Below are 15,625 nucleotides of genomic sequence, written 5' to 3' on the forward strand. Positions count from 1 at the left end.
TTCATTTAAATCCCAACGCACACACTTCAAACCGTCTGAATCCTTCCCACCTTTAATTATATTTGGTTTATAAACTCACAAATATTGTGTTTAATAACAGTCTTTCTGTCAGCAGTTCCATGTTTGCTATAGCTGTGATGCAGAACATTGTTTACAGTATTCCATTTATTATCTTCAATTTACACGCATTCTTATGTACCTTAAAAATGAGTTCCTGTTTCCGTAAAAAAAAAAAAAAATTCGCTACCAGAAATACTATATAAGCCCTTCCTTTTTAATAATATTTTGTTCTCAAGAGACCTGGTCTTCAGGTAAGTATTGCTCACTCTCTGAAATGACTTATGTTCATCCTTTTAAAACTAGATTTAAAACTAATATCATTAGGAGTGGTAAATGTATTATTCTTTTGTTACAGCCATGGAGACACAGTCTTTTCTTTTATGTGTGGCAGTTTTAACAGTCACAGGTAAGATCAATTATATTATAGATTAGTACTATTTGTTACTACTAATAATTTCTGCTTTACTATATATTACTAACTATAAATGTGTGGCAGTGACAATATTGTGTTTCTGTTTTACTATAGCAGTCAGCGGATGTCCAATAGGGCGTGAATTCATCACCGCTTTTATGACAAATTACCAATATGGAAAAGCCAGTCCGACTCTCTCCATAACAGCACAGGATTCCCCAGCTACTGTGAAAGTTGAGATAAAGGCACTGAGTTACAGTGAAAATGTGAACATAGGACGAGGTGAGACCAAAAGGATTGTCCTGCCAGCAAACACTGAGATTGAAGGTGACGGAGTCTTCCGCAAAACCGTTTCCATCTCTTCTACTGCTGATATCTCAGTCGTATCATCCAACTTAAAGGAATACACTGGAGACAGCAGTGTGATCTTCCCGATGAATCAACTTGGCAAGAATTATGTGGTTTTTACACCAAACACAGGTCCAAATCCATATAAAAAGTTGGTAGCCATAATCAATGGCAATTATATGAACACAATTGATATTGTGTCCATTTCAGGCTATTTTTTTAAAGCCACAAAGACTAAAACCATCAATTTGGCTCCCTATGAAGTTTATCAACTTCGCAGTCTGGAAAATTTGTCTGGAACAAAAATCACATCCACGTCTCCAGTAGCTGTCCTGGCCGGACACGAGTGCTCCATGATCATAGGCACCTGTGAGCATGTCTTCGAGCAGCTGGTTCCAATTGAGTTTCTCTCCAATGAATATCTTGTCCCTGCAATGCATCAGTCCTTCAGCAAGGACACAGCCTTTGTGATTGCCCCAGAGGACAACACAGTTGTGTCCATTTTCAATAGGAATAAATATCCCCAAAAAAGAAAGCTAAATTCTGGAGACGTTTTACCTGTTGATTTGAGCAGAAATGCTAAGCTCATCCAAAGTAGCAAAAACATCATGGTAATGTATTTCAGTAGCAATTTCCCCAATGATGAGTTTCTAACTAATATCATACCAACCTCCGAGATGTCAAAATCATGGACCATTCACTCTCAAGATGGCTATGATAACACTGTTGTTGTTGTTGCTGAAGCAGCATCAGCCGCCACTATCAGTGGTTCACTGAAGTGGAAAACGTTCCCTGCTAATGAGAAATTTGTATGGGCTACCAAGTCAATTGGTTCGCAGAAAGGTCCCATCACCATATCAGGTGATTCCCTGATGGCTGCTTATGTTTTTGGTGGGAAACCAAGGTATGGATATGCCACAACAGGAGTGTGTAACACAGGTAAGAAATCATAACATAATGTTTTCCATGTTTTGTGCAATCAATCAGATATGACATGAATTACAATTGATCGCAATTAAAATAATAAAATAAAAACTTTCTTGTGTTCCCTAAGTTTTTACGTCAACACCGCCTCCACCAGACCCCTGTGAGACTGTTAAGTGCCGTCAGCAGGAGGAGTGCAGAAAGGGTGTCTGTGTCCCCACTTCCACTGCTACATGTCATGCTGTCGGCGATCCCCATTACAAAACATTTGATGGGAAATTATTTGACTTTCAGGGAACTTGTACCTACGTCATGGCAAACAATACAAAGCCTCAAAAAGGCCTCACACCCTTTACCATTTTGGCAAAGAATAATCACCGGGGAAGCAAAAGGGTGGCATATGTAAGGACGGTTTCGGTCCTTGTGTACAATCACACAGTGGTGGCTGGCAGCCAAAGAGGAGTAGTAGAGGTAAAACTGAAAAGCATTTTATAATGTTTTTTGATGTATTTTTTACAACCACACTGAACTAAGTAAATATCTTTCTTTGTTGTTTGTGTTCTTGTTTTTTTTTCCATTCTAGTTTGATGGTGAAAACACTTACCTGCCTTTGACTATAGATGGTGGCAAAATAAAAGTGGATCAGAGGGGATGGAATGTTATTATATCAACGGATTTTGGCTTAGAGGTGAAATATGATTGGAATATGATGTTGTATATCACAGCTCCCAGCAGCTATTTTCAGACTATAGGTGGTCTATGTGGAAACTATAATGGCGATCGAAGAGATGAATACATTGATCCCAAAGGCAAGGTTCTCTCCAGTGTCATTGAGTTTGCTAAGACTTGGAAAGTTCCAGATAATGATTTGTTTTGCAATGATGACTGTAATGGACAATGCCCAAGTTGCTCTTTAAGTCTTCAAGAGGAGTACAAAAAAGACACAAACTGTGGTGTCATGGCTAAAACTGATGGGCCATTTGCTAATTGCCACAACACTGTGGATCCCCACATGTATGTAGATAACTGTGTCTATGATGTCTGTATTAACAACGGTATCAGAAACTTCCTCTGTAACAACATTCAAAGTTACGTTGGTGCTTGCATGTCAGCTGGAATCAAAATCACTGGAAATTGGAGGACACTTTCAAACTGCCGTAAGTAGTATATAAGAAACTTTATTCAGTATTTAGATTTATGAATGTGAATGGAACATTGGTGTTCTGTACAATTATGTTAGGATTTTGGTAGACAATTAATGTATAATTGTCATGACAATGACATAATCAGAATATTTATATTTTTCTCCTCCAAGCTCTGGACTGTCCAGTCAACATGCATTATGATGCCTGTGGCACAGCATGTGCTGCCTCTTGTGCTGATCGAGATGGTCCAGGCGAGTGCACACTTCCATGTGTGGAAGGCTGCCAGTGCAATGCAGGTTTTGTCCGCAGTGGAGATGAATGCATACCTGTGAAGAAGTGTGGCTGCACTTACAAAGGCCGATATTATCTAGCAGAGCAGACATTTTGGGGTGAGAAACAATGCACAGAGAAATGTGTGTGCAACTCTCAAACTGGAAAGGTTGATTGTACAATGACAAAATGTAAGAAATCCCAAGTGTGTGACACACGAAACGGAGTGAAAGATTGTTATCCGATGTCCTATAGTACCTGCCAGGGTGCAGGGGATCCACACTACCGCACATTTGATGGTAAAGCCTTTGATTTCCAAGGAACCTGTACCTATTATTTGTCCAAGCTACTCAATACAGCTGACCCATCATTGATACCTTTTGAGGTATTGGTCAAGAATGAGAACAGAGGAAGAAACATGGCAGTCGCTTACACTAAAACTGTATCATTAAAAGTCTATGGATACACAATTGTCTTAAGTAAGGATGATCCAGGCAAAGTGAAGGTCAGTACATTTACAACTTTTTTTTTTTACATTTATACTGTTATACAGTTAATATGAATGAAGGCATACACAAATGTTATTATACGCTAACCTATAAAAAACACCAATACTTTTAACCAAAACCTTTGTTAATAAGTTGGTAACATGTGTCCTAAAGGTCAACAATCTGTACGTGAATTTGCCATTTGAACAAGAAGATGGTCGGTTCTCTATATTCCGCAGTGGGTACTTTGGTGTGATAAAAACTGACTTTGATCTGACATTGAAATTCAACTGGGATAGCCACGTATCACTGACTCTCCCCAGCACTTACTACAGTGAAGTGGGAGGGCTTTGCGGCAACTGGAATGCCAATGCCAATGATGATCTGCTTACACCTAACAAAACACTTGCTGCAACCCCAACCATTTTTGGAACCAGCTGGAAAGTCAAGGATGACCCTGGATGCTCAGATGGATGTCAGGGCAAAGCGTGTCCTAAATGTGACGCCACAGAGAGAAATAAAGTCACTTTTACAAAGCCTTGCAGCAAGATCACTGACAAACAGGGACCATTTAAAGGCTGCCATAATAAAGTGAATCCAAATCAGTTTTATGAGGATTGTGTGTATGATATGTGTATGTACGGTGGCCATTCATCAGCTCTCTGCAGTGCTCTTTCTGCATACACAGCAGCTTGCCAAGATGCACTTGGCAAAGTGGAATCCTGGAGAACCAACAGTTTCTGCCGTAAGTATTCATTCCAACAATATTTACTTCGCTTAAGATTTTTAAATACATACAACTTGATGATGATACAAAAATAAAATTGTGACAATAGTCCTCTATATCATTATTCCACAGCTGCATCCTGTATGGACAACAGCCACTATGAAGTTTGTGCAACAGGATGCCCGCAGACGTGCCATGGCCTAACTGAACCCAAGGCCTGTGAGGGGACTCCCTGCATTGAAGGCTGTATATGTGATGAGGGATTTGTCCTGAGCAATGGTGAATGTGTGGCTATGGAACAGTGTGGCTGTTCTTACGAGGGACGTTACTATCAACTGGGTCAGGAATTCTTCCCTCAGGACAAGTGCCAGCAGAGATGTGTCTGCAAAGAGAATGGAAAAGTTCAGTGTAATGATGGATTCACCTGCAAACAAAATGAGAAGTGCCAGGTTCTGAATGGAGTTCAGGGCTGTTTCCCGGAGAGTAAAGCTGTTTGCTCAGTGTCTGGCTTTGGGCTTTATCAGACATTTGATGGGAAGTCCTTCACTGTTGAAGGAGATTGCGAGTATAGATTTGCAGAGACAGCTCAGATCAAGGACATGAACTCTTTCAGTTTGTTAGTGAAACAGCAGTCCTCTGCGATAGTCTTTACTCGAAGAGTGGAAATACAAATAGAACAATCTACAATTACTTTGCTTCCCGGCCACATCTGGGAGGTTCAGGTAATGTACTGGTTACTGAAACGCTATTAATATTTTTAAGTGATCAAATACTGTTGCCTACAATATTTAGGTTATATGTTGGTGTTTTCTTTACAGGTGGACAACGTTAAAACTAATCTCCCTGTGACTGTGGATGAAGGACTGGCACAAGTCTATCAGAGCGGTGTTAACATTGTTGTGGAAACAGACTTTGGATTGAAGCTGACATATGATACAGTATCTATGGTCAAAATTGAGATCCCATCCACTTTCAAAAATTCAGTCAAAGGTCTCTGTGGTAATTACAATGGAAACAGTGCAGATGATTTTCTCATGCCAAATGGTATTCAGACATCATCAGTGGTAGATTTTGCTGAGGCCTGGGTGTCGGCATCAGACAAAATGATGTGCCAAACTATCTGTGGCCCCAAATGTTTAAATCCGGACAAAGACAAACAAACAGAGGCAGAAACAGCTTGCAGTATGCTAATCGCAGAGAAGGGACCATTTTCTGGTTGTTACGAAAAAATTCCACCTCAGAAATTCTTCGATGAATGTGTCAAAGATGTAGCAGCACAACCAAAAGATACCACAGTTCACTGTCGCCACATACAAAGATATGTTACCAGCTGTCAAGAGATTGGGATGTCAATCAGCAGCTGGAGGAATAAAACCTTCTGTCGTAAGTGGCTGTATAATTTAGTTTTTAAAATAACTCTCCTCTAGCATATCGATATAAATGCCCCTTAAAGCACCAAAGCCTAAGTATTTCTTTAAAATTTCACTGTTTTCTTTCAGCACTCGCATGTTTAAAAAACAGTCACTATGAACTCTGTGCTGACACTTGTTCCTCGACCTGTGCAAGCTTAACAAGTTTACAAAAATGCCCAATGTGTCAGGAAGGATGTCAGTGTGATGATGGCTTCTTGTTTGATGGAGGCGAATGTAAGCCTTTGGATGACTGTGGTTGTTATGTAGATGGAAAGTTTTACAAGGTGAGAATCTATCCTGACTGTTCTTTTCATTTTATTTTTTACTTATGTATTAATTGCTATCAGTACATGACACTTATTTTTTTTCTGTGGTGACACCTACCATGGAAAAAAACGGAAATTTTTATCGTTCCCACCAAAATGTTACTCATTTAAGTAATATATTCTGCAGTCTGGTGAAACAGTCATTCGGGGAGAATGTGAAGAGAAATGCTTCTGCAAAGCCGGAGAGTTCTCCTGTGAACCCTTGGAATGTAATGAAGATCAGATCTGTGGCAAAAAAGATGGTGCCATTGGGTGCTACAACAAAGGTATTTATATTTATAACAAGTGGTACCATAAAAGCAAAGTATGTTTATAAAGCAGGCGTTTACTTTTTTTTTTTCTCTTTTCTCTGTTTCATCCTTAAAGCAACTTATTGTCCAGTCAACATGCATTATGATGCCTGTGGCACAGCATGTGCTGCCTCTTGTGCTGATCGAGATGGTCCAGGCGAGTGCACACTTCCATGTGTGGAAGGCTGCCAGTGCAATGCAGGTTTTGTCCGCAGTGGAGATGAATGCATACCTGTGAAGAAGTGTGGCTGCACTTACAAAGGCCGATATTATCTAGCAGAGCAGACATTTTGGGGTGAGAAACAATGCACAGAGAAATGTGTGTGCAACTCTCAAACTGGAATTGTTGAATGCACACCAACAAAGTGTAAGAATCCCCTAGTGTGTGGCACACGAAACGGAATGAAAGATTGTTATCCGATGTCCTATAGTACCTGCCAGGGTGCAGGGGATCCACACTACCGCACATTTGATGGTAAAGCCTTTGATTTCCAAGGAACCTGTACCTATTATTTGTCCAAGCTACTCAATACAGCTGACCCATCATTGATACCTTTTGAGGTATTGGTCAAGAATGAGAACAGAGGAAGAAACATGGCAGTCGCTTACACTAAAACTGTATCATTAACAGTCTATGGATACACGATTGTCTTAAGTAAGGAAAGCCCACGCAAAGTGAAGGTCAGTACGTCAGAAACACTCTTATACCAGTAATATGAATAACTGCATGCATAAACAAGTCAAATGTTACTACACACACCTAAGAAAAACTTGGTTTTGATTGTTATTTAATTTGGATGAATTTGTCTTAAAGGTGAACAATCTGTACATGAATTTGCCATTTGAACTAGAAGATGGCCGACTTTCAATATTCTACAGTGGGTACTTTGGTGTGATAAAAACTGACTTTGATCTGACATTGAAATTCAACTGGGATAGCCACGTATCACTGACTCTCCCCAGCACTTACTACAGTGAAGTGGGAGGGCTTTGCGGCAACTGGAATGACAAGGCCAATGATGATCTGCTTACACCTAACAACACACTTGCTGCAACCCCAACCATTTTTGGAACCAGCTGGAAAGTCAAGGATGACCCTGGATGCTCAGATGGATGTCAGGGCAAAGCGTGTCCTAAATGTGACGCCACAGAGAGAAACCAAATCACTTTTACAAAGCCTTGCAGCAAGATCACTGACAAACAGGGACCATTTAAAGGCTGCCATAATAAAGTGAATCCAAATCAGTTTTATGAGGATTGTGTGTATGATATGTGTATGTACGGTGGCCATGCATCAGCCCTCTGCAGTGCTCTTTCTGCATACACAGCAGCTTGCCAAGATGCACTTGGCAAAGTGGAATCCTGGAGAACCAACAGTTTCTGCCGTAAGTATTGTATTATTTCAAATATAATTCATTACTCATTACTGTAGTTTGACATTAGTTCTTAATATGATTTGTCCACAGCTACAACCTGTAAGGCACATAGCCACTATGAGGTTTGTGCGACAGGATGCCCACAAACCTGTCGTGGCCTCGCTGAGCCCAAGAGCTGTAGAGACACTCCTTGTGTTGAAGGTTGCACATGTGACAATGGCTTTGTCCTGAGCGATGGTGAGTGTGTGGCTGCACAGCAGTGTGGCTGTACTTATAAGAACCAGTACTATCAGCTGGGTCAGGAATTCTTCCCTCAGGACAAGTGCCAGCAGAGATGTGTCTGCAAAGAGAATGGAAAAGTTCAGTGTAATGATGGATTCACCTGCAAACCAAACGAGAAGTGCCAGGTTCTGAATGGAGTTCAGGGCTGTTTCCCGGAGAGTAAAGCTGTTTGCTCAGTGTCTGGCTTTGGGCTTTATCAGACATTTGATGGGAAGTCCTTCACTGTTGAAGGAGATTGCGAGTATAGATTGGCAGAGACAGCTCAGATCAAGGACATGAACTCTTTCAGTGTGTTAGTGAAACAGCAGTCCTCTGCGATAGTCTTTACTCGAAGAGTGGAAATACAAATAAAACAATCTACAATTACTTTGCTTCCCGGCCACATCTGGGAGGTTCAGGTAATGTACTGGTTACTGAAATGCTAAAATTAGTTTAAAATGATCAAATAGTGTAACCTAACATGTTTAAGGTTTATGTTTTTTTCTTTACAGGTGGACAATGTTAAAACCAATCTCCCTGTGACTTTGAATGAAGGACTGGCACAAGTCTATCAGAGCGGTGTTAACATTGTTGTGGAAACAGACTTTGGATTGAAGCTGACATATGATACAGTATCTATGGTCAAAATTGAGATCCCATCCACTTTCAAAAATTCAGTCAAAGGTCTCTGTGGTAATTACAATGGAAACAGTGCAGATGACTTTCTCATGCCAGATGGTATTCAGACATCATCAGTGGTAGATTTTGCTGAGGCCTGGGTGTCGGCATCAGACAAAATGATGTGCCAAACTATCTGTGGCCCCAAATGTTTAAATCCGGACAAAGACAAACAAACAGAGGCAGAAACAGCTTGCAGTATGCTAATTTCAGAGAAGGGACCATTTTCTGGTTGTTACGAAAAAATTCCACCTCAGAAATTCTTCGATGAATGTGTCAAAGATGTAGCAGCACAACCAAAAGATACCACAGTTCACTGTCGCCACATACAAAGATATGTTACCAGCTGTCAAGAGATTGGGATGTCAATCAGCAGCTGGAGGAATAAAACCTTCTGTCGTAAGTGTCTGCATGTTCCAAAAATAACCCTCTTCTTGCTTATTCTCTTGCTGGCCTTCTTTTACTTGGACTTTAGTCAAGAAAGATACTGTGTAAAATTAAATATTCTCTCTAAAAACTGATTGCTGAACCAGTCTCTAAAAACAATTTTGTTTTCTTTTCTAGCTCTCAAGTGTTTGACAAACAGTCACTACGAGCTTTGTGCTGACACCTGTTCTTCAACCTGTGCCAGCCTGACTAACTCACAGAATTGTCCACCGTGTCAGGAAGGATGTCAGTGTGATGATGGCTTCTTGTTTGATGGCGGTGAATGTAAGCCTTTGCAGGATTGTGGTTGTTATGTAGATGGAAAGTTTTACCAGGTGAAAAAACATTCCAGTTTTTATCTTGCAGTAGTTAAACATCCCACTAGTAACCGGAAAAAAACTGACACTTGTCGTCTCTTTTTTTTTCTGCAGTCAGGTGAGACAGTCATTCAAGGACAGTGTAAAGAGAAATGCCTCTGCAAAGCTGGAGTATTCTCCTGTGAACCCTTGAAATGTGATGCAGATCAGATCTGTGGGAAAAAAGATGGTGCCGTTGGGTGCTACAACAAGGGTATTTATATTCATAACAAGTGTATGATAGAATTCAAATATGTTTATATACCAGGTGTTTCATTTTTCTCTCTTTTCTCTGTTTAATCCTTCAAGCAACTTATTGTCCAGTCAACATGCATTATGATGCCTGTGGCACAGCATGTGCTGCCTCTTGTGCTGATCGAGATGGTCCAGACAAGTGCACACTTCCATGTGTGGAAGGCTGCCAGTGCAATGCAGGTTTTGTCCGCAGTGGAGATGAATGCATACCTGTGAAGAAGTGTGGCTGCACTTACAAAGGCCGATATTATCTAGCAGAGCAGACATTTTGGGGTGAGAAACAATGCACAGAGAAATGTGTGTGCAACTCTCAAACTGGAAAGGTTGATTGTACAATGACAAAATGTAAGAAATCCCAAGTGTGTGACACACGAAACGGAGTGAAAGATTGTTATCCGATGTCCTATAGTACCTGCCAGGGTGCAGGGGATCCACACTACCGCACATTTGATGGTAAAGCCTTTGATTTCCAAGGAACCTGTACCTATTATTTGTCCAAGCTACTCAATACAGCTGACCCATCATTGATACCTTTTGAGGTATTGGTCAAGAATGAGAACAGAGGAAGAAACATGGCAGTTGCTTACACTAAAACTGTATCATTAAAAGTCTATGGATACACAATTGTCTTAAGTAAGGAAAGCCCACGCAAAGTGAAGGTCAGTACGTCAGAAACACTCTTATACCAGTAATATGAATAACTGCATGCATAAACAAGTCAAATGTTACTGTACACACACACACACACACACACACACACACAACAACAACAACAACAACAACAAAAACAAAAAAACATGGTTTTCAAAATGATTTGATTTGGATGAATTTGTCTTTAAGGTCAACAATCTGTACGTGAATTTGCCATTTGAACTAGAAGACGGCCGACTTTCAATATTCTACAGTGGGTACTTTGGTGTGATAAAAACTGACTTTGATCTGACATTGAAATTCAACTGGGATAGCCACGTATCACTGACTCTCCCCAGCACTTACTACAGTGAAGTGGGAGGGCTTTGCGGCAACTGGAATGACAATGCCAATGATGATCTGCTTACACCTAACAACACACTTGCTGCAACCCCAACCATTTTTGGAACCAGCTGGAAAGTCAAGGATGACCCTGGATGCTCAGATGGATGTCAGGGCAAAGCGTGTCCTAAATGTGACGCCACAGAGAGAAACCAAATCACTTTTACAAAGCCTTGCAGCAAGATCACTGACAAACAGGGACCATTTAAAGGCTGCCATAATAAAGTGAATCCAAATCAGTTTTATGAGGATTGTGTGTATGATATGTGTATGTACGGTGGCCATGCATCAGCCCTCTGCAGTGCTCTTTCTGCATACACAGCAGCTTGCCAAGATGCACTTGGCAAAGTGGAATCCTGGAGAACCAACAGTTTCTGCCGTAAGTATTTTATTATTTCAAATATAATTCATTACTCATTACTGTAGTTTGACATTAGTTCTTAATATGATTTGTCCACAGCTACAACCTGTAAGGCACATAGCCACTATGAGGTTTGTGCGACAGGATGCCAACAAACCTGTCGTGGCCTCGCTGAGCCCAAGAGCTGTATAGGCACTCCTTGTGTTGAAGGTTGCACATGTGACAATGGCTTTGTCCTGAGCGATGGTGAGTGTGTGGCTGCACAGCAGTGTGGCTGTACTTATAAGAACCAGTACTATCAGCTGGGTCAGGAATTCTTCCCTCAGGACAAGTGCCAGCAGAGATGTGTCTGCAAAGAGAATGGAAAAGTTCAGTGTAATGATGGATTCACCTGCAAACAAAATGAGAAGTGCCAGGTTCTGAATGGAGTTCAGGGCTGTTTCCCGGAGAGTAAAGCTGTTTGCTCAGTGTCTGGCTTTGGGCTTTATCAGACATTTGATGGGAAGTCTTTCACTGTTGAAGGAGATTGCGAGTATAGATTGGCAGAGACAGCTCAGATCAAGGACATGAACTCTTTCAGTTTGTTAGTGAAACAGCAGTCCTCTGCGATAGTCTTTACTCGAAGAGTGGAAATACAAATAGAACAATCTACAATTACTTTGCTTCCCGGCCACATCTGGGAGGTTCAGGTAATGTACTGGTTACTGAAATGCTAAAATTAGTTTAAAATGATCAAATAGTGTAACCTAACATGTTTAAGGTTTATGTTTTTTTCTTTACAGGTGGACAAGGTTAAAACCAATCTCCCTGTGACTTTGAATGAAGGACTGGCACAAGTCTATCAGAGCGGTGTTAACATTGTTGTGGAAACAGGCTTTGGATTGAAGCTGACATATGATACAGTATCTATGGTCAAAATTGAGATCCCATCCACTTTCAAAAATTCAGTCAAAGGTCTCTGTGGTAATTACAATGGAAACAGTGCAGATGACTTTCTCTTGCCAGATGGTATTCAGACATCATCCGTGGAATACTTTGCTGAGGCCTGGGTTTTGCCATCAGACAAAATGATGTGCCAAACTATCTGTGGCCCCAAATGTTTAAATCCGGACAAAGACAAACAAACAGAGGCAGAAACAGCTTGCAGTATGCTAATTTCAGAGAAGGGACCATTTTCTGGTTGTTACGAAAAAATTCCACCTCAGAAATTTTTCGATGAATGTGTCAAAGATGTGGCAGCACAACCAAAAGATACCACAGTTCACTGTCGCCACATACAAAGATATGTTACCAGCTGTCAAGAGATTGGGATGTCAATCAGCAGCTGGAGGAATAAAACCTTCTGTCGTAAGTGTCTGCATGTTCTAAAAATAACCCTCTTCTAGCTTATCCTCTTGCTGGCCTTCTTTTACTTGGACTTTAGTCAAGAAAGATACTGTGATTGCTGAACCTAAAAACAATTTTGTTTTCTTTTCTAGCTCTCAAGTGTTTGACAAACAGTCACTACGAGCTTTGTGCTGACACCTGTTCTTCAACCTGTGCCAGCCTGACTAACTCACAGAATTGTCCACTGTGTCAGGAAGGATGTCAGTGTGATGATGGCTTCTTGTTTGATGGCGGTGAATGTAAGCCTTTGCAGGATTGTGGTTGTTATGTAGATGGGAAGTTTTACAAGGTGAGAAACCATTACAGTTTCTTTCTTGCAGTAGTTAAACATCCCACAAAAAAAAAAAAACTGACACTTGACATCTCTTATTTTTTGTGCAGTCAGATGAGACAGTCATTCAAGGACAGTGTAAAGAGAAATGCCTCTGCAAAGCTGGAGTGTTCTCCTGTGAACCCTTGAAATGTGATGCAGATCGGATCTGTGACAAAATAGAAGGTGTAACTGGGTGCTACAAGAAAGGTAAGTCTATCTATAATGAGCATTGTAAAGCATTTCCCAATTTAGGTTTTAATGAAACCATAATACAGATGTGCACCTCTGTTCCAGATCCTTGCAGTAACTATGACTGCCGTGAACAAGAGTACTGCACTGTGAAGGACAATAAGGCACTGTGCATTGCAAAGTCAAAGGCCTCTTGCATTGCCAAAGGAGATCCTCATTACAAAACCTTTGATGGAAACCACTTCTCCTTCCAGGGAACTTGCTCCTATACTTTAGTTAAAACTTCAGGCAAAGACCAAACACTAACACCTTTCAGCATCGTCAACAAGAACGATATCCTCAAAGGCGCACGTGGTTCTTACGTCAAGTCAGCCACCATTACAGTCAGAGGACATGAAATCACTTTCATTCAAGGCAACCGCAATCATGTGACAGTAAGTCAATACCATCAAGTTATGATGTTAAATCATTTCAGTGTCCTTCTAATCTAAGGTAATATTGTATATCAGTGAAAGCCAACCTTGCACCCAGAGGGCAACCTTCCTCTAGACTTCAGTTCCAAACCCTGCTCTAACACACTTGCCTGCTATTTTCAAGTAATCCTAGATGGCTTAATTGGCTGGTTCAGATGTGTTTAGTTAGGGTTGAAGCTAAAATATCCAGGAGCAGGGTTGACTACATCTGTTTGTACTCTTGTACACTTTGGAAATTATCTAAATTATATGTCTGTTTCTTGCTCTCATTTCATCCTATCCAGATTGATGGCACAGTCTCAAACCTTCCTGTGAGTTTGAATTCTGAGGGGATCAACATAACACAGTCAGGCACTATTGGGGTTATGCAGACAGATTTTGGCTTGGAGGTCATGTTTAACTGGGCAGATACCATCATGGTAACATTGTCCAGTAGCTACTATAATAACATAGTTGGAATGTGTGGAACCTACAGTAATGACCTGCAGGATGATTATGTCACACCGAGTGGCAACACCATGACAGACATCACAGAATGGGCAAAGTCTTGGAGTGTCCCTGAAAGCAACAGCAACTGCTGGCACTTTCCTCCTTGCTCAGATGATAAGAAGTTACTATATAGCGGACAAAGCTACTGTGGCTTGTTAGAAAATGTGACAGGCCCATTTGCCCAATGCCATGACATAATATCAAAGAGGCGATTCGCTGCTGACTGCCTTTTCCAAATGTGTCTCAGTGATGGAAGTCAAAATGCTTTCTGCAATGCCTTCAATAATTATGTGTCCTCCTGTGCACTGGTAAAAGCTGACGTGTCTCCAGAGTGGAAAAAGCTCACTAACTGCTGTAAGTCATGTCTATGACTCAAAATCTTTGTTTAATGTATGTTACATTAATGCTAACACCTTTTCTGTCTTTTATTCCCAACAGGATGAAGATTTTTTTCTGAAGTTGCTTGTATCCCAATGAAAATGAAAATCACTTACTAAATAAAATTCTGTTGTGCATTTTACAGTTAATATATTGACATATATTAAAAAAAACATCGTCATTACTTACTATCACATTATCTAATACGAGACTTGGTGTTTAAAATGTTTAAGTGAGTTAATTTTCTTAAATAACTACATATTCGTATACAGCATGTCAAATTTTCATGTCCATAAATCAGTCTACAGTTAATCTTGGGTTAAATTGCTGAGTTATTCCATCAAATGCCTCCATAATTAATATTCTTATTAAATTCTTGCATTTATGTGCGTTATGTTGATTTCATTTACTGTGTCTGTTATTATAAGTGCCAAAAATCATTTATAGAAATATTGGTTATGCCAACCATATATCAGCTTATAATATTGGCATATCAATCATTAGGAAGTATTTTATATAGATATATATAGATACCATATATAGTAGATACATCAAACCATCCCCCCAACTGTCAATATTCCAGTGCCTTGCAAAAGTATTCAAATCCCTTTATTTTTTCCACATTTTGTTATGTTGCTGCCTTATGTTAAACTGCTTTAAATGACCATTATTCCACATAAATCTACACTCCATACACCATACTGACACCATTCTTCTCCTTAGATCCTCTTTAAGCGCTGTCAGGTTGAATAGGCACAAGTTTCTCTAGTGATGTTCACTTGGGTTCAAGTTCAGGCTTTGGCTGGGCCATTCACAGAGTTGTCAATAAGTCACTCTTGCATTGTCGCTTAGATGTGTGCTTAGGGTCATTGTCCTGTTGGAAGGTGAACCTTCTGCCTACACTGAGGTTCTGAATGCTCTGGAATAGGTTTTCATTACTATATTTTGCTGCGTTGAGCTTTCCTTACCCTGATGTGTCCCCCAGCACTGCAAAAAATGCTTTTCTTACTAAGTATTTTTGTCTTGTTTCTAGTCCAAATATCTAAAAATTATTAAAACAAGAAGTATTTACTAGACAAGCAAAAGCATCTTGTTTTGGGGTAAGCAAAATAATCTTAAAACAAGATTTTTTTGCCTACCCCACTGGCAGATTATTTTGCTTATTTTACGCAAAAACACTGTAAATTTTAGTTATTTTTTCCCCAAAACAAGACAATAATTTCTTAATGTAAGAATTTTTAGAAATTTTG

The 15,625-nt window shown here is 40.2% G+C and overlaps 1 protein-coding gene across 1 annotated transcript; it reads left to right on the forward strand.

The window, feature by feature from the left end:
• Nucleotides 1-417: 417 nt before the first annotated feature.
• si:dkey-65b12.6 (IgGFc-binding protein) lies at nt 418-14,745 on the forward strand. The gene is made up of 25 exons (XM_067438359.1): nt 418-466; nt 587-1,759; nt 1,875-2,215; nt 2,328-2,901; nt 3,060-3,664; nt 3,822-4,392; nt 4,507-5,096; nt 5,193-5,757; nt 5,874-6,070; nt 6,240-6,378; nt 6,479-7,083; nt 7,217-7,787; nt 7,869-8,458; nt 8,552-9,116; nt 9,282-9,478; nt 9,575-9,713; nt 9,809-10,413; nt 10,595-11,165; nt 11,247-11,836; nt 11,930-12,494; nt 12,626-12,822; nt 12,915-13,053; nt 13,141-13,469; nt 13,793-14,351; nt 14,436-14,745. Coding segments are annotated over exons 1-25 (11,028 nt in total). The 3' UTR covers nt 14,438-14,745.
• The last annotated feature ends 880 nt before the right edge of the window (nt 14,746-15,625 follow it).

The sequence above is a fragment of the Pseudorasbora parva genome, chromosome 3 (assembly GCF_024679245.1).
Source record: "Pseudorasbora parva isolate DD20220531a chromosome 3, ASM2467924v1, whole genome shotgun sequence".
NCBI lineage: Eukaryota > Metazoa > Chordata > Actinopteri > Cypriniformes > Gobionidae > Pseudorasbora > Pseudorasbora parva.